Source organism: Oncorhynchus clarkii, chromosome 1, assembly GCF_045791955.1.
Source record: "Oncorhynchus clarkii lewisi isolate Uvic-CL-2024 chromosome 1, UVic_Ocla_1.0, whole genome shotgun sequence".
NCBI lineage: Eukaryota > Metazoa > Chordata > Actinopteri > Salmoniformes > Salmonidae > Oncorhynchus > Oncorhynchus clarkii.
This window is the reverse complement of record NC_092147.1, coordinates 91,508,527-91,528,385: the sequence shown is the minus strand read 5'-3', so window position 1 is coordinate 91,528,385 and position 19,859 is coordinate 91,508,527. Positions and strand designations below refer to the sequence as shown.

Below are 19,859 nucleotides of genomic sequence, written 5' to 3'. Positions count from 1 at the left end.
GTAACATCCCTGTTCATATCTACTACAGTAACATCCCTATTAATGTTCATATCTACTACAGTAACATCCCTTTTAATATCTACTACAGTAACATCCCTGTTAATGTTCATATCTACTACAGTAACATCCCTGTTCATATCTACTACAGTAACATCCCTATTAATGTTCATATCTACTACAGTAACATCCCTTTTAATATCTACTACAGTAACATCCCTATTCATATCTAGTACAGTAACATCCCTATTCATATCTACTACAGTAACATCCCTGTTAATGTTCATATCTACTACAGTAACATCCCTGTTAATGTTCATATCTACTACAGTCATGTCCCCCACAGTAACACACTAATATAAAACAGTCTTTTCCCTTATCTCTGAGTCATTCCGGGGTCCTAATCTAAGCCCCTGCCACACAATGCGTCACGATACTGCAGCATGCTTGTCCTCTGTCCCGTCCCGTAAACACTGTAACATCTATTACCCTGACACTGGTCCATCTCTCAGCCCTAAGTCACTACACAACACCAGCCAATGTCACCACACATTCCTACAGTCAGAACTAATGAGTAGTGATGCAGAGAGTGAAACAGTACAAAGTAATTTAATGTCAACACTTACTGCTTCTAGCAACTCTGCTCCCTCCTCCACTGCCATTTTCCCTGTTTGAGAGTGACACCAGAGTCGTCAATTAGCAGCGCAGGGATTGGCCCAAGCAGAGAGACATTATATCAGCGCTAAAAATACCTGGCTGGAAGAAACATGACGAGTTCTGGAGACCAGGACACTACAGCAATGGAACTACCTAGCCTGCTAACACTGGTCCCAACCTGATACCACCTAGCCTGCTAACACTGGTCTCAACCTGATACTACCTAACCTGCTAACACTGGTCTCAACCTGATACTACCTAGCCTGCTAACACTGGTCTCAACCTGATACTACCTAGCCTGCTAACACTGGTCCCAACCTGATACTACCTAGCCTGCTAACACTGGTCTCAACCTGACACTACCTAGCCTGCTAACACTGGTCTCAACCTGACACTACCTAGCCTGCTAACACTGGTCTCAACCTGATACTACCTAGCCTGCTAACACTGGTCTCAACCTGACACCACCTAGCCTCACAGCTCTCTGACACTACTTAGCCTCACAGCTCTCTGACACTACCTAGCCTCACAGCTCCCTAGCTTCACAGCTCCCTGACACTACCTAGCCTCACAGCTCCCTGAAACTACATAGCCTCACAGCTCCCTGAAACTACCTAGCATCACAGCTCCCTGACAGTATCTAGCTTCACAGCTCCCCAGCCTCACAGCTCCCTGACAGTACCTAGCTTCACAGCTCCCCAGCCTCACAGCTCCCTGACAGTATCTAGCCTCACAGCTCCCTGACACTACCTAGCCTCACAGCTCCCTGACAGTATCTAGCCTCACAGCTCCCCAGCCTCATAGCTCCCTGACAGTGATACCGGTGCTGTGACCACTAGCCTTCCCCCAGCTGTCTCCACAGACAGCACCTCTACATAGCTGAGCTGGGGATCTCTCCCTTACTTACCATATTTGTAGGCGCAAGTCACTCTGTGCAGCATGATCCGTAGGGGGGACCAAAATAGCAGCGCAAAATCAGCTGGTTTGGACCGGCCCTACTGGCCTCCCTGTCTGGAATCTGTTCTGCACAGGTCCATATGGTTAATCAGCTCTTTTCTCTATACAATGCAGTCCACAGCCAGTCAGTCAGTCAGCCAGCCAGCCAGCCAGCCGTGTAGTCAACCAGTCAGTCTGCCAGTTAGTCAACCAGTCAGCCAGTAAGCCAGCCAGTCAGTCAGCGAGTCCCACTCGTCCCGGCTCAACCACCCACCACTATAGAGAACCAGTCAGCCATGCCGCGAAGTTGAGCACAAAGTCAACTGGTCCAGCTTAGGGAAGACTTATTATGGAGAGCTGCCTGATCAGTCCGCTTGGTCTGGTCCCTCAACCCACTGCTGGACTGGACACGACTGGGCTGGTAGAAACCACTGTCTGGCAGCATAAACAGCCTTCTCCCCAACAGCCGCCAGCCTAATTAATTGAATCAATGCAGTCAGTAGTAATTCATTCTGATATTTTGAAATGCCTCCCTCTCTTTGAGACAGTGAAATGCCTCCCTCTCTGTGAGACAGTGAAATGCCTCCCTCTCTTTGAGACAGGTAAATGCCTCCCTCTCTTTGAGACAGTGAAATGCCTCCCTCTCTTTGAGACAGTGAAATGTCTCCCTCTCTTTGAGACAGTGAAATGCCTCCCTCTCTTTGAGACAGTGAAATGCCTCCCTCTCTTTGAGACAGTGAAATGCCTCCCTCTCTTTGAGACAGTGAAATGCCTCCCTCTCTTTGAGACAGTGAAATGTCTCCCTCTCTTTGAGACAGTCAAATGCCTCCCTCTCTTTGAGACAGTGAAATGCCCCCCTCTCTTTGAGACAGTGAAATGCCTCCCTCTCTTTGAGACAGTGAAATGCCTCCCTCTCTTTGAGACAGTGAAATGCCTCCCTCTCTTTGAGACAGTGAAATGCCTCCCTCTCTTTGAGACAGTGGAATTTAATTCAAGATGCTAGGCATTGTAAGAAACCAAACCAGCCAAACATTAAATACATGTAATAACTAAATTACATTTTATTGGTAAAGGTCAATCCAAATATATTTTTATATGGGCCTGTCCTATCAATAGATCATGGGCCTGTCCTATCGATAGATCATGGGCCTGTCCTATCGATAGATCATGGGCCTGTCCTATCAATAGATCACTAGAAGATGCATATCGTTCATTCTAGCAGGAGAGGTCTCGACTGAGTTTTCTGCTAGCGAATTAAAACTTTTAAATGAAAAGTAGCCAGCTGAAAATAAGTATGTTACCGGCTATTTGGCCGAAATCCGGCGCTTAGAAAAACACAGGGAAAACACAGGGAAAGTACTGAGTGTTGCAACATGCTCTGGGTTGTCTTTATAAAAGAGGTGTGGACCAGAGAAAGTACTGAGTGATGCAACATGCTCTGGGCTGCCTTTATAAAAGAGGTGTGCATCTTAGTGGGGACAAACAGCTCATGAAGACACTGACATCTGTCACTGATACAGGTGAGCTCATGCATGTCTCTCACTATTCTTAACTGATCACAAATCATTTCAAATAATTTCAAATAAAACAATTAGGAAGGGAGGTTTTCCTGGTGCCTAATGTAACATTGTCCGATCTGTTCAGTCATCATAGGACCTAACTAGAATCCTGTTTGTTAACACAGTAAAATGTAAATTGTCATAGTGAGACAGAGTGACTGTGTAAGTGTTAGTATTTCACCAACAGCTGGAGACCTGAACAATACTGTAGTAAATGAGCTCCCTTTTCTTACAGGACGTCCATTCAACATACTATTCTGAAGTTTCCTTCAAAGGCAAACAGACATCTATCACAACAACGATGGTAAGTATTAATAAACCACAGCATTATTAGAATGGTCAGAAAACAGCATTCAGAGATACTAACGAGAATATAGGACATGTGTCTCTAATGAAAAGCCCATTCTGGTGGGAAGCTGCTATAGACCACCAAGTGCTAACAGTCAGTATCTGGATAATATGTGTGAAATGCTTGATTATGTTTGTGATATCAACAGAGAAGTATATTTTCTGGGGGATTTAAATATTGACGGTCTTTCGTCAGGCTGCCCACTCAGGAAAAAACTTCAAACTGGAACCAGTGCCGGCAACCTGGTTCAGGTTATCAGTCAACCTACCAGGGTAGTTACAAACAACACAGGAATTAAATCATCAACATGTATTGATCACATCTTTACTATTTTGCTCTAAAGCAGTGTCCAAATCCATAGGCTGTAGTGATCACAATATAACAGCCATATCTAGGAAAACTAACGCTCCAAAGGCTGGCCTAATATAGTGTATAAGAGGACAGGCTGGGCCTAATATAGTGTATAAGAGGACAGGCTGGGCCTAATATAGTGTATAAGAGGACAGGCTGGGCCTAATATAGTGTATAAGAGGACAGGCTGGGCCTAATATAGTGTATAAGAGGACAGGCTGGGCCTAATATAGTGTATAAGAGGACAGGCTGGGCCTAATATAGTGTATAAGAGGACAGGCTGGGCCTAATATAGTGAATAAGAGGACAGGATGGGCCTAATATAGTGTATAAGAGGACAGGCTGGGCCTAATATAGTGTATAAGAGGACAGGCTGGGCCTAATATAGTGTATAAGAGGACAGGCTGGGCCTAATAAAGTGTATAAGAGGACAGGCTGGGCCTAATATAGTGTATAAGAGGACAGGCTGGGCCTAATATAGTGTATAAGAGGTCAGGCTGGGCCTAATATAGTGTATAAGAGGACAGGCTGGGCCTAATATAGTGTATAAGAGGACAGGCTGGGCCTAATATAGTGTATAAGAGGACAGGCTGGGCCTAATATAGTGTTTAAGAGGACAGGCTGGGCCTAATATAGTGTATAAGAGGACAGGCTGGGCCTAATATAGTGTATAAGAGGACAGGCTGGGCCTAATAAAGTGTATAAGAGGACAGGCTGGGCCTAATATAGTGTATAAGAGGACAGGCTGGGCCTAATATAGTGTATAAGAGGACAGGCTGGGCCTAATATAGTGTATAAGAGGACAGGCTGGGCCTAATATAGTGTATAAGAGGACAGGCTGGGCCTAATATAGTGTATAAGAGGACAGGCTGGGCCTAATATAGTGTATAAGAGGACAGGCTGGGCCTAATATAGTGTTTAAGAGGACAGGCTGGGCCTAATATAGTGTATAAGAGGACAGGCTGGGCCTAATATAGTGTATAAGAGGACAGGCTGGGCCTAATAAAGTGTATAAGAGGACAGGCTGGGCCTAATATAGTGAATAAGAGGACAGGCTGGGCCTAATATAGTGAATAAGAGGACAGGCTGGGCCTAATATAGTGTATAAGAGGACAGGCTGGGCCTAATATAGTGAATAAGAGGACAGGCTGGGCCTAATATAGTGTATAAGAGGACAGGCTGGGCCTAATATAGTGAATAAGAGGACAGGCTGGGCCTAATATAGTGAATAAGAGGACAGGCTGGGCCTAATATAGTGTATGCTATTGATGTAAATCATATTTGCTGGCCTGTGGTGAGTAATGAGGAGCAACCAGACACTGCTGGTCTGTGGTGAGTAATGAGGAGCAACCAGACGCTGCTGGTCTGTGGTGTGTAATGAGGAGCAACCAGACGCTGCTGGTCTGTGTTGTGTAATGAGGAGCAACCAGACACTGCTGGTCTGTGGTGTGTAATGAGGAGCAACCAGACACTGCTGGTCTGTGGTGAGTAATGAGGAGCAACCAGACACTGCTGGTCTGTGGTGAGTAATGAGGAGCAACCAGACACTGCTGGTCTGTGGTGAGTAATGAGGAGCAACCAGACACTGATGGTCTGTGGTGAGTAATGAGGAGCAACCAGACACTGCTGGTCTGTGGTGAGTAATGTGGAGCAACCAGACACTGCTGGTCTGTGGTGTGTAATGAGGAGCAACCAGACACTGCTGGTCTGTGGTGAGTAATGAGGAGCAACCAGACACTGCTGATCTGTGGTGAGTAATGAGGAGCAACCAGACACTGCTGGTCTGTGGTGTGTAATGAGGAGCAACCAGACACTGCTGGTCTGTGGTGAGTAATGAGGAGCAACCAGACACTGCTGGTCTGTGGTGAGTAATGAGGAGCAACCAGACGCTGCTGGTCTGTGGTGTGTAATGAGGAGCAACCAGACGCTGCTGGTCTGTGGTGTGTAATGAGGAGCAACCAGACGCTGCTGGTCTGTGGTGTGTAATGAGGAGCAACCAGACGCTGCTGGTCTGTGGTGTGTAATGAGGAGCAACCAGACGCTGCTGGTCTGTGGTGTGTAATGAGGAGCAACCAGACCCTGCTGGTCTGTGGTGTGTAATGAGGAGCAACCAGACGCTGCTGGTCTGTGGTGTGTAATGAGGAGCAACCAGACACTGCTGGTCTGTGGTGAGTAATGAGGAGCAACCAGACACTGCTGGTCTGTGGTGAGTAATGAGGAGCAACCAGACACTGCTGGTCTGTGGTGAGTAATGAGGAGCAACCAGACACTGCTGGTCTGTGGTGAGTAATGAGGAGCAACCAGACACTGCTGGTCTGTGGTGAGTAATGAGGAGCAACCAGACCCTGCTGGTCTGTGGTGTGTAATGAGGAGCAACCAGACGCTGCTGGTCTGTGGTGAGTAATGAGGAGCAACCAGACGCTGCTGGTCTGTGGTGTGTAATGAGGAGCAACCAGACCCTGCTGGTCTGTGGTGTGTAATGAGGAGCAACCAGACGCTGCTGGTCTGTGGTGTGTAATGAGGAGCAACCAGACACTGCTGGTCTGTGGTGAGTAATGAGGAGCAACCAGACACTGCTGGTCTGTGGTGAGTAATGAGGAGCAACCAGACACTGCTGGTCTGTGGTGAGTAATGAGGAGCAACCAGACACTGCTGGTCTGTGGTGAGTAATGAGGAGCAACCAGACACTGCTGGTCTGTGGTGAGTAATGAGGAGCAACCAGACACTGCTGGTCTGTGGTGAGTAATGAGGAGCAACCAGACACTGCTGGTCTGTGGTGAGTAATGAGGAGCAACCAGATGCTGCACTTGACACATTTATGAAACTACTTATTCCAGTTACTAATAAGCACCCATTCAGAAAATGACTGTAAAAACTGTTAAATCCCCATGGATTGATGAGGAATTGAAAAATTGTTTGGTTGAGAGTGATGAGGCAAAATGTATGGCAATTAAGTCTGGCAATCAGCCTGTTACCAACACCTAGTAAACTTCTGGAAGAAATTGTGTTTGACCAGATACAATGCTATTTCACAGTAAACAACATAATTTCAGCATGCTTATAGAGAAGGGCACTCAACAAGCACAGCATTTTCACAAATGACTGATGATTAGCTGAGATAAATTGATGATACAATTATTGTGGGGGCTGTCTTGTTAGACTTCATTGCAGCTTTTGACATTATTGAAAAACGTATGTTATGGTTTTACACCCCCTGCTATAATGTGGATAAAGAGTTACCTGTCTAACAGAACACAGAGGGTGTTCTTTAATGGAAGCCTCTCCAACATAATTCTGGTAGAATCAGGAATTCCCCAGGGCAGCTGTCTAGGCCCCTTACTTTTTCAATCTTTACTAATGACATGCTACTGGCTTTGAGTAAAGCCAGTGTGTCTATGTATGCGGATGACTCAACACTATACACGTCAGCTACTGCAGCGACTGAAATGACTGCCACACTTAACAAAGAGCTGCAGTTAGTTTCAGAATGGGTGGCAAGGAATAAGTTAGGCCTAAATATTTCTAAAACTAAAAGTATTGTATTTGGAACAAAACACTCACTAAACTCTAAACCTCAACTAAATCTTGTAATAAATAATGTGGAAATTGAGATGACTAAACTGCTTGGAGTAACCCTAGATTGTAAACTGTCATGGTCAAAACATATTGGTGCAGTAGTAGCTAAGATGGAGAGAAGTCTGTCTATAATCAAGCGCTGCTCTGCCTTCTTAACAACACTATCAACAAGGCAGGTCCTACAGGCCCTAGTTTTGTCGCACCTTGACTACTGTTCAGTCGTGTGGTCAGGTGCCACAAAAAAGGACTTAGGAAAATTGCAATTGGCTCAGAACAGGGCAGCACGGCTGGCCCTTGGATGTACACAGAGAGCTAATATTAATAATATGCATGTCAATCTCTCCTGGCTGAGAGTGGAGGAGAGATTGACTTCATCACTATTTTAATTTATGAAAGGTATTGACATGTTGAATGCACCGAGCTGTCTGTCTAAACTACTGGCACACAGCTCAGACACCCATGCATACACCATAAGACATGTCACCAGAGGTCTCTTCACAGTCCCCAAGTCCAGAACAGACTATGGGAGCAGCACACTACTACACAGAGCCATGACTACATGGAACTCTATTCCACAGAGCCATGACTACATGGAACTCTATTCCACAGAGCCATGACTACATGGAACTCTATTCCACAGAGCCATGACTACATGGAACTCTATTCCACAGAGCCATGACTACATGGAACTCTATTCCACAGTACTACATAGAGCCATGACTACATGGAACTCTATTCCACAGAGCCATGACTACATGGAACTCTATTCCACAGAGCCATGACTACATGGAACTCTATTCCATAGAGCCATGACTACATGGAACTCTATTCCACAGAGCCATGACTACATGGAACTCTATTCCACAGAGCCATGACTACATGGAACTCTATTCCACAGAGCCATGACTACATGGAACTCTATTCCACAGAGCCATGACTACATGGAACTCTATTCCACAGTACTACATAGAGACATGACTACATGGAACTCTATTCCACAGTACTACATAGAGACATGACTACATGGAACTCTATTCCACAGTACTACACAGAGCCATGACTACATGGAACTCTATTCCACAGAGCCATGACTACATGGAACTCTATTCCACAGAGCCATGACTACATGGAACTCTATTCCACAGAGCCATGACTACATGGAACTCTATTCCACAGAGCCATGACTACATGGAACTCTATTCCACAGAGCCATGACTACATGGAACTCTATTCCACAGAGCCATGACTACATGGAACTCTATTCCACAGAGCCATGACTACATGGAACTCTATTCCACAGAGCCATGACTACATGGAACTCTATTCCACAGAGCCATGACTACATGGAACTCTATTCCACAGAGCCATGACTACATGGAACTCTATTCCACAGAGCCATGACTACATGGAACTCTATTCCACAGAGTCATGACTACATGGAACTCTATTCCACAGAGCCATGACTACATGGAACTCTATTCCACAGAGCCATGACTACATGGAACTCTATTCCACAGAGCCATGACTACATGGAACTCTATTCCACAGAGCCATGACTACATGGAACTCTATTCCACAGAGCCATGACTACATGGAACTCTATTCCACATCAGGTAACTGATGCAGCAGTAGAATTATATATATTTTTTAAAACAGATTAAAAAACACCTTATGGAACTGCGGGGACTGTGGAGCAACACAAACATTGGCACAGACACACGCACACACACACGCACGCACGCACACACACACACGCACACACACACACACACACACAGAACACACACACACACACACACACACAGAACACACACACACAGAACACACACACACACACACACACACACACACACACACACACACACACACAATAACATACGCACTGGATTTAGTACTGTAGATATGTGGTAGTGGTGGAGTAGGGGCCTGAGGGCACACAGTGTGTTGTGAAATCTGTGAATGTATTGTGATGTTTTTAAAACTGTATAAACTGCCTTATTTTGCTGGACCCCAGGAAGAGTAGCTGCTGCTTTGGCATAATAAATGTATCCATAATAACTACAAATGAACCAACACTAGACAGTTTTTGTATTAAACTGCTGTATCCATCTACCCTGTGCTGCAGTCCATCTTGCTGCTGGCTCTACTGGTCCCCGTGATGGTGCAGTCCTCCCTGCATCCAGTGGACTGTGATGAGGTCTATAGATCAGGTTCTGGACAAAACGGGGTCTACACCATCTACCCTGCAGGACCTACCTCACCTGTCCAGGTCTTCTGTGACATGGGGTTTGAAAGTGCATATCTAGGAAAGTGGACGGTCAGTTTCAATGTGTGATATTGAAATACACTTATAGACTAATTTACCATGAACAATCTCTCTCTCTCTCTTAATCTGTCAATTAAACAATCTCTCTCTCTCTCTTAATCTGTTAATTAAACAATCTCTCTCTCTCTTAATCTGTTAATTAAATAATCTCTCTCTCTCTTAATCTGTTAATTAAACAATATCTCTCTCTCTTAATCTGTTAATTAAACAATCTCTCTCTCTCTTAATCTGTTTATCAAACAATCTCTCTCTCTCTTAATCTGTCAATTAAACAATCTCTCTCTCTCTTAATCTGTTTATCAAACAATCTCTCCCTCTCTTAATCTGTTTATCAAACAATATCTCTCTCTTAATCTGTTAATTAAACAATCTCTCTCTCTCTTAATCTGTTAATTAAACAATATCTCTCTCTCTTAATCTGTCAATGAAACAATCTCTCTCTCTTAATCTGTCAATTAAACAATCTCTCTCTCTTAATCTGTCAATGAAACAATCTCTCTCTCTCTTAATCTGTCAATTAAACAATCTCTCTCTCTTAATCTGTCAATGAAACAATCTCTCTCTCTCTTAATCTGTTAATTAAACAATATCTCTCTCTTAATCTGTCAATGAAACAATCTCTCTTTCTTAATCTGTCAATTAAACAATCTCTCTCTCTCTCTTAATCTGTCAATGAAACAATCTCTCTCTCTTAATCTGTCAATTAAACAATCTCTCTCTCTTAATCTGTCAATTAAACAATATCTCTCTCAATCTGTCAATTAAACAATCTCTCTCTCTCTTAATCTGTCAATTAAACAATCTCTCTCTCTTAATCTGTCAATTAAACAATCTCTCTCTCTTAATCTGTCAATTAAACAATCTCTCTCTCTTAATCTGTCAATTAAACAATCTCTCTCTCTTAATCTGTCAATTAAACAATCTCTCTCTCTCTTAATCTGTCAATTAAACAATCTCTCTCTCTTAATCTGTTAATTAAACAATATCTCTCTCTCTTAATCTGTAAATTAAACAATATCTCTCTCTTAATCTGTCAATGAAACAATCTCTCTCTCTTAATCTGTGAATTAAACAATCTCTCTCTCTTAATCTGTCAATGAAACAATCTCTCTCTCTTAATCTGTCAATTAAACAATCTCTCTCTCTTAATCTGTCAATTAAACAATATCTCTCTCTTAATCTGTCAATGAAACAATCTCTCTCTCTCTCTCTCTCTTAATCTGTCAATTAAACAATCTCTCTCTCTTAATATGTCAATGAAACAATCTCTCTCTAAATCAGCTGATTCAGAGCCGACAGGATGGATCAGTGAACTTCTACAGGAAGTGGGATCAGTACAAGAGTGGTTTTGGGAGCGCAGCTGGAGAGTACTGGCTGGGTAGGAACTGGTTTAACTTCTAGCCAACAGAACGTTCTCCTCCTAGAACCTTGTTCTACGACTGACTTCATTCGGTTTGTCAAGGCCATTTGTCATTGTATTCAGACAACACAGTGAACTGCTATGTTGATTTCATTCTCCAGGGCTGGAGACAATGCATCTCATGACTATGAAAGGAACCTATGAGCTGAGGGTGGACATGGAGGACTTTGAGGGGAATAAGGTCTATGCTCAGTACTCTTCCTTCTCCGTTGGACCAGAGGCTGAAGGATACCTGCTAACACTGGGCTCATTCAAAGATGGAGGAGCAGGTGGGTGACAATTTATATTGTCCAAGAAAAAATAACCCAAGAAAAAAAGTATACTAAAATAGTCCAAGAATATACTGTAGTACCATAATATAGTCCAATAATATACTGTAGTACCAGAATATATTGTAGTACCATAATATAGTACCAGAATATACTGTAGTACCAGAATATAGTCCAATAATATACTGTAGAACCAGAATATACTGTAGTACCAGAATATAGTCCAAGAATATTGCACCTGAATATAGACCAAGAATATAGTACCAGAATATAGTCCAAGAGTATAGTACAAGAATATAGCACTAGAATATAGTCCAAGGGTATAGTACAAAAATATAGTACCAGAATATAGTACCAGAGTATAGTACCAGAATATAGTACCAGAGTATAGTACCAGAATATAGTACCAGAGTATAGTACCATAACATAGTACCCTAATATAGTCCAAGAGTATAGTACCAGAACATAGTACCAGAATATAGTCCAAGAGTATAGTACCAGAGTATAGCACCTGAATATAGTACCAGAATATAGTACCAGAATATAGTACCAGAGTATAGTGCCAGAATATAGTCCAAGAGTATAGTACCAGAGTATAGTACCAGAATATAGCACTAGAATATAGTCCAAGAGTACAGTACCAGACTATAGTACCAGAATATAGCACTAGAATATAGTAGCAGAGTATAGTACCATAATATAGTACCATACTATAGAATTGGAATATAGTCCATGAGTATAGTACCAGAGTATAGTACCATAATATAGCACTGGAATATATTACCAGAGTATAGTGCCAGAATATAGTGGCATAATATAGCACTAGAATATAGTACCAGAGTATAGTACCAGAGTATAGTACCATAATATAGCACTAGAATATAGTACCAGAGTATAGTACCAGAATATAGCACTAGAATATAGTACCAGAATATAGTACCATAATATAGTCCATGAGCATAGCACTAGAACATAGTACAAGAGTATAGTACCATAATATAGTCCAAGAGTATAGTACCAGAACATAGTACCAGAATATAGTCCAAGAGTATAGTACCAGAGTATAGCACCTGAATATAGTACCAGAATATAGTACCAGAATATAGTACCAGAGTATAGTGCCAGAATATAGTCCAAGAGTATAGTACCAGAGTATAGTACCAGAATATAGCACTAGAATATAGCAGTAGAATATAGTCCAAGAGTATAGTACCCGAGTATAGTACCATAATATAGTACCATACTATAGAATTGGAATATAGTCCATGAGTATAGTACCAGAGTATAGTACCATACTATAGCACTGGAATATATTACCAGAGTACAGTACCAGAATATAGTGGCATAATATAGCACTAGAATATAGTACCAGAGTATAGTACCAGAGTATAGTACCATAATATAGCACTAGAATATAGTACCAGAGTATAGTACCAGAATATAGCACTAGAATATAGTACCAGAATATAGTACCATAATATAGTCCATGAGCATAGCACTAGAACATAGTACAAGAGTATAGTACCAGAATATAGTACCAGAGAAAATTACAAGGAAAATAGTGCAAGAAAATCTGTCAACAAGGGTTCATTACTAGGGATGCACGATATATCGGTGAACATATCGGAATTGGCCGATATTAACTAAAAATGACAACATCAGTAGCGGCCTGATGTCTAGTTTAACACTGATGTGCAAAACCGATGTCAGAGCTGACGTGCAAACCTATATAACGTAGGTACATGACGTAATGACGCCACGTAAAATGTTGCACTACACGTGCAACACAGCATTCCTAACCTCGCCCACAATGTCTGCTGTGTGGATCGAGCAGACAACAAGTCCAGCAGTCATTTGAAAGGATAACAACATTTCAGAGAGACGACTCAAAGATAATGGAATTCATTGCCCTTGACAATCAACCGTCCTTTGTAGTGGGTGATGTTGGCTTTCGCCGACTGGTCGAGCACCGGTACACACTACCAAGTAGGCGCTATTTTTCAGATGTTGCCCTACCGAAGTTAGTATTAGCTAGGTTGCCACTTGTTGTTTGCCTATTGAAATGGAACTTCAGTTCATGAAAATACATTTTTCAGATGTTGCCCTACCGAAATTACACAGTAATAGCGTCACTGCTATTAGCTTCACAACATACTATGGAACTATGGGGGTGGCAAAGGGTTCAATTCTCGGGACGACTCTTTTCTCTGTATATATCAATGATGTTGCTCTTGCTGCGGGCAATTCCCTGATCCACCTCTACGCAGACGACACATTCTGTATACTTCTGGCCCTTCCTTGGACACTGTGCTATCTAACCTCCAAACGAGCTTCAATGCCATACAGCACTCCTTCTGTGGCCTCCAACTGCTCTTAAACGCTAATAAAATCAAATGCATGCTTTTCAACCATTCGCTGCCTGCACCCGTTTTGTTACTAAAGCACCTTATACCACCCACCACTGCGACCTGTATGCTCTAGTCGGCTGGCCCTCGCTACATATTCGTCGCCAGACCCACTGGCTCCAGGTCATCTACAAGTCCATGCTAGGTAAAGCTCTGCCTTACTCACTGGTCACGATGGCAACACCCACCCGTAGCACGCGCTCCAGCAGGTGTATCTCACTGATCATCCCTAAAGCCAACACCTCATTTGGCCGCCTTCCCTTCCAGTTCTCTGCTGCCTGTGACTGGAAAGAATTGCAAAAATCGCTGAAGTTGGAGACTTTTATCTCCCTCACCAACTTTAAACATCTGCCATCTGAGCAGCTAACCGATCGCTGCAGCTGTACATAGTCCATCGGTAAATAGACCACCCAATTTACCTACCTCATCCCAATACTGTTTTTATTTTATTTACTTTTCTGCTCTTTTGCACACCAGTATCTCTACCTGTACATGACCATCTGATCATGTATCACTCCAGTGTTAATCTGCTAAATTGAAATTATTCGCCAACCTCCTCATGCCTTTTGCACACAATGTATATAGACTCTACTGTGTAACTAACTATGTGTTGTTGTCTGTTCACACTGCTATGCTTTATCTTGGCCAGGTCGCAGTTGTAAATGAGAACTTGTTCTCAACTAGCCTACCTGGTTAAATAAAGGTGTTCTCAACTAGCCTACCTAGTTAAATAAAGGTGTTCTCAACTAGCCTACCTGGTTAAATAAAGGTGTTCTCAACTAGCCTACCTGGTTAAATAAAGGTGTTCTCAACTAGCCTACCTGGTTAAATAAAGGTGAAATAAAATCAATTAAAAAAAACGTTGTTTGGGTCTTGCAAAAAAGATACAGTTGCACTGTCAAAGCCGTACAAAAAAAAGTCTGCAAACAAGCAAACACCGGGCATGACCGATATGTTTTCAATATCGCGTTGGTAATAAAGCATCATTGGTCGACCGCAACTTCTGGGGAAGCCAGCATTAGCTTGGTACTTAGCTAGCATCAATACAACCAGCCTGAAAACAATGACCAGTAGAAACTGCAGTCATTTTCATTATTCTTGGCAATGATTTAGGAATCCTTGTGAGTTAGTATTAGCTAGTTTGCCACTTGTTGTTCGCATATTGAAATGGAACTTCAGTTCATGAAAATAAATAGCTAGCCAGCTACTTAACCCTGTCTCCCAAAGCTAACGTTATAAGCAGCTAGCTAGCTTCATCTGGTTAGTGAGGCTCGACCGGACCGGATTATGTGTTGTGAAGCTAGCCACAATAAGGATTAGGCACAATAGTGGAATTTGCAGTTTGCTTTCAAAATAAAAGTATGTCATTGACAGTGATGCAAATGAATACAAATAGTAGAATTATGCCATACTTGTATTTTGAAGGCTAACCGCAAAGTCCACTATTGTGGTTAATCCTTATTGTGGCTAGCTTCACATAGATGGGTCCGATGAATAATAAAATAAGATCTGTCTTACAAATTAGGGTTATTTTAGATGATGACACCTAGCTATATAGTTAGCTAGCTAACTAAAGCTACTGAAACAGATGTCAGCTAGCTAACTATAGCTACTTAAATAGATGTTAGCTAGCTAACTATAGCTACTGAAATAGATGTTAGGTAGCAAAATATAGCTACTGAAATAGATGTTAGCTAGCGAACTATAGCTACTGAAATAGATGTTAGCTAGCTAACTATAGCTAATTAAATAGATGTTAGCTAGCGAACTATAGCTACTGAAACAGATTATGTCGTGTTTTTGGGGGAAGAATATTGTTTGCATCCATCAACTAGCTAGCTTTTTTATGACCAGGACTGTAGGTGTGAGAGACAACTTTACCAGCATCATAGCATACGTATTGATGAATCTTTGTAACATGAAATACGAGTGATAGTGTAATCAATATGAGTGATGTGTAATAACTATGTAAAAAAAATATGAACGCCTTAAATTATTATGTGACGTGCAGTCATATTCAGGTCCTGATTGGTCAACAAGCTTAATTGACACGTCAAATTGTGTTAAATAGTAGATATTTTGACACGCAAAGACCCAAACGGCGTTCCATAGAAATCCTGGTTGAGAATGAAACGCCGGAACAAATTAACAACGAAACAGCACAGCAAGTAAGTGAAAGAAATAGGTTGTGATGATGTTTTTCTGGTAATGGGGACATACGTAAATGCCAACAAAATAACTTTTTGGTCAGTGTGGTGTTTGTGTGTAACCTTTATTTCACTAGGCAAGTCAGTTAAAACCTCTTACTTCTACCCCCTCCTTTTTCGAACATTCTGTTAAAAATCGCGCAACTTTTCAGCGTCCTGCTACTCATGCCAGGAATATAGTATATGCATATGATTAGTATGTGTGGATAGAAAACACTCTGAAGTTTCTAAAACTGGTTAAATCACGGCTGTGACTATAACAGATTATGTGTTTCATTGAAAAACGCAAGAAAAACTGCTCTCTGAAAGCTAAAAATAATTTCCATAAGTCACTTCCATGGGTTGTTAAAAGGGGACAAAATTTAATATCGACCTGCATGCAATTCATACAAATTCCACACGATGTCGCCATTGTCGTCATTTTCAATTGAATTTTTTGTTGGAAAATCCAACTATCTGGCTTCCGTTTCTTCCAGTCTCCACCAGGACGCTGTAAATGTGGACATTGGCAGCCATTGATTTGCAGACGAGGAGCTATTGAATATACATCGCCCTGTAATCATTTTGATAGATTATAAACGTTTACTAATACCTAAAGTTGGATTACAAAAGGATTTCGAAGTGTTTTGTGAAAGTTTATCGTCGACTTTTTTAATTTTAAAAAATGACGCAGCGTTTAAAAACGATGTTTTTTTCTGAATGACACAGCTTCCATAGAAAGCTATTTTGGGTATATATGGACCGATTTAAACAAAAAAAAGACCCAATAGTGATGTTTATGGGGCATATAGGGGTGCCAAGAAAGAAGCTCGTCAAAGGTAATGAATGTTTTATATTTTATTTCTGCGTTTTGTGCTGCGTCGGATAAGCAGAGTCTTTGTTTACGTCGCATTCAGGCATTTTGAGGTGGTGCATGCTATCAGATAATAGCTTCTCATGCTTTCGCCGAAAAGCATTTTAAAAATCTGACTTGTTGGCTAGGTTCACAACGAGTGTAGCTTTAATTCAATACCCTGCTTGTGAATTTTGATCAAGGTTTGAGTTTTAACAGTACATTTAGCATTTAGCGTAGCGCATTTGCATTTCCAGGTGCCTACTTGAGACATATGCGTCTCAAGTAGAATCAAGAAGTTAAGAACAAATTCTTATTTACAATGACGGCCTACCCCGGCCAATGCTGGGACAATTGTGCTCCGCCCTACGGGACTCTCAATCACGGCCGGATGTGATACAGCCTGGATTCGAACCAGGGACTGTAGTGACGCCTCTTGCACTGAGATACAGTGCCTTAGACCGCTGCGCCCATATGTGTGTGTTAACTATTTAACTGTACTAGAATGCTTAAAAGGCTGCAAACATGTTTTATATCGGTTATCTGCATCGGTATCAGGTTTTTTTGGGCAAGGAACATATCGGATATCGGTATCGGCCAGACATGTCATATCGGTGCATCACTAGTTCATACCTAAAGCTGGTGGAAGTATTATCATTAAGTTACCTAGAGTCCTTATTTATCTCCTCTGTTTCCTCAGGAGATTGTCTGGTTTTTCACAATGGTCACAAATTTACAACGTTAGATAAAGACCAGGACCTTGCCGACGCCAACTGTGCCCAGGTGTACTACGGAGGATTTTGGTACACCAACTGCCATGTTACTAACCCCAATGGGATATATGCATGGGGCGAGTCTACCTTTGGTATTGGCATCAACTGGAAATCATGGAAAGGCTATACATACTCCCTGAAAGCCATCACCATGAAGATCAGACCAGCCCCAGCCCCTCAATAATTTCTAACACAATTGTAAAATCGGATTTTTCAATAACAATTATTGCCATACAAACATTTCCAGCACATGCACATATTCCATTTATAAGGGAGAGGGGGGGTCTTTGTTTTAAGTAGGGTTTGTGTTTGGGTCTCCAGAGTTTAGAAGGTGCAGCAGGATACAGAAGATCTCAGATCTACTCTGAAGTGCAGTGTTGCCATAGCAACAGAACCCTGACTGCAGTGGGGATTATATGACTCTGACCCATCATTTAACTATCTCTGTCTCTTACCTTAACACACTGTCTGTCTCTTACCCTAACACACGGTCTGTCTCTTACCCTAACACACTGTCTGTCTCTTACCTTAACACACTGGCTGTCTCTTATCCTAACACACTGTCTGTCTCTTACCTTAACACACTGTCTGTCTCTTACCCTAACACACTGTCTGTCTCTTAACTTAACACACTGTCTGTCTCTTACCCTAACACACTGTCTGTCTCTTACCCTAACACACTGTCTGTCTCTTACCTTAACACACTGTCTGTCTCTTACCCTAACACACTGTCTGTCTCTTAACTTAACACACTGTCTGTCTCTTACTCTAACACACTGTCTGTCTCTTAACTTAACACACTGTCTGTCTCTTACCCTAACACACTGTCTGTCTCTTACCCTAACACACTGTCTGTCTCTTACCCTAACACACTGTCTGTCTCTTACCTTAACACACTGTCTGTCCCTTACCTTAACACACTGTCTGTCTCTTACCCTAACATACTGTCTGTCCCTTACCCTAACACACTGTCTGTCCCTTACCTTAACACACTGTCTGTCTCTTACCCTAACACACTGTCTGTCTCTTACCCTAACACACTGTCTGTCTCTTACCCTAACACACTGTCTGTCCCTTACCTTAACATACCGTATGTTATGATCACCAACACTTGAAATAAAGACAGATACTGTACCTGCAAAATTATGAATTCTCCCGCAGTTTATTGTGCAATGTTTAGAACCAACGGTCTTTGTTGCCATGCTAAAAACACATCACTTTAAGCTCCATATTGAAATAGCATCAGTTTATTATCTATTTGACTTTAGAATAGTTACATGTGTGTAATGACTTCAGCCAACCATGTTGAATTGAGTTTGTGGGTCAGACGGTGAAGTGATTCCAATAATGAGGGTAGCCTGTTTTTCTTTTGAAGCCAGAAGGAGGCTAGTATTAGCTACATGTATGCCTTTCTAGACTACGGGGATATTTTATATAACGTTCAGAGCGCCCACTTGACGCTCTGGCCGATGATTTGTTTACCTCTGGATAACATGAAAACAGCCTAACCAGCTCTGCTGGCAACAATTTCATTACGCTTTTTTCAGACGTTTACTGACAGCGGCCATATTCAACGGGTGTTGTACACATTAGCTTAAGACATGTAGCTAGCTAGCTAGGTAAACAATGAACCTAGCTAGGTAAACAACGTCACGTAACGTTAGCTAACAAGCCAGCCAGCTAACAATAGCTAGTTAAACAACAATGAACATAGTGCCAAATCATGTTGTTTAAAGGGATACCATTTAAAGGGATATCAGCCAGATTCATTTTTCTGTGGCTTCCCTAAGGTGTCACTGTATGAATATGCTGGGAGCTAACCAACCAGGTTCAATGTTAGCTAGCTAGGTAAACAATGAACCTAGCTAGGTAAACAACGTGTAAGATCACACACGTCACATAATGTTAGCTAACAAGCCAGCCAGCTAACGTTAGCTAGTTAACAACAATGAATATAGTGCCAAATCATGTTGTTACTATCCTGCATGAATCTGCTCAACAATCTGCTGGGAGCTAAACAACCATGTTCAATGTTAGCTAGCTAACATTAGGCTCAAACTAGCAAAACCAACGGCTCTGGGATACGAATAATAACGCCATACTCGTAACGTTAGCTAGTGAGCCAGTCAGCTAACGTTAGCTAGCTAGCTAACAGTACACTTTAACTTGAAAATAAACCACTTTCTGTCAAATTTAGAAACG

The 19,859-nt window shown here is 42.0% G+C and overlaps 2 protein-coding genes across 2 annotated transcripts in view; one reads left to right on the top strand and one right to left on the bottom strand.

Annotated features, from left to right (window-relative positions):
* LOC139413898 (ankyrin-3-like) overlaps positions 1 to 1,353 on the bottom strand; it is a 198,555-nt gene extending 197,202 nt beyond the window's left edge. Inside the window, exons 1-2 of the mRNA XM_071161745.1 lie at positions 1,337 to 1,353; positions 624 to 1,232 (exon numbers count right to left, since the gene is read on the bottom strand). Coding sequence (XP_071017846.1) covers positions 624 to 659 — 36 coding nt within the window. The 5' untranslated portion in view covers positions 660 to 1,232; positions 1,337 to 1,353. The remainder of the gene's footprint in view (positions 1 to 623; positions 1,233 to 1,336) is intronic.
* Positions 1,354 to 2,707: 1,354 nt separating this feature from the next.
* On the top strand, positions 2,708 to 18,801 carry LOC139413889 (microfibril-associated glycoprotein 4-like). Its single transcript, XM_071161733.1, has 6 exons — positions 2,708 to 3,110; positions 3,385 to 3,453; positions 9,551 to 9,742; positions 11,033 to 11,129; positions 11,273 to 11,440; positions 17,585 to 18,801. Exons 2-6 carry the CDS (start codon positions 3,451 to 3,453, stop codon positions 17,839 to 17,841), a joined length of 717 nt encoding a protein of 238 aa, XP_071017834.1. The 5' UTR covers positions 2,708 to 3,110; positions 3,385 to 3,450; the 3' UTR covers positions 17,842 to 18,801.
* Positions 18,802 to 19,859: the final 1,058 nt, after the last annotated feature.

Excerpts from the sequence above, each read along its gene's own strand:
- LOC139413889 (XM_071161733.1), top strand. Across the intron at positions 9,743-11,032 it reads CATATCTAGGAAAGTGGACG|CTGATTCAGAGCCGACAGGA; the intron begins GTCAGTTTCAAT and ends TCTCTAAATCAG. Across the intron at positions 11,130-11,272 it reads AGCTGGAGAGTACTGGCTGG|GGCTGGAGACAATGCATCTC; the intron begins GTAGGAACTGGT and ends TTCATTCTCCAG.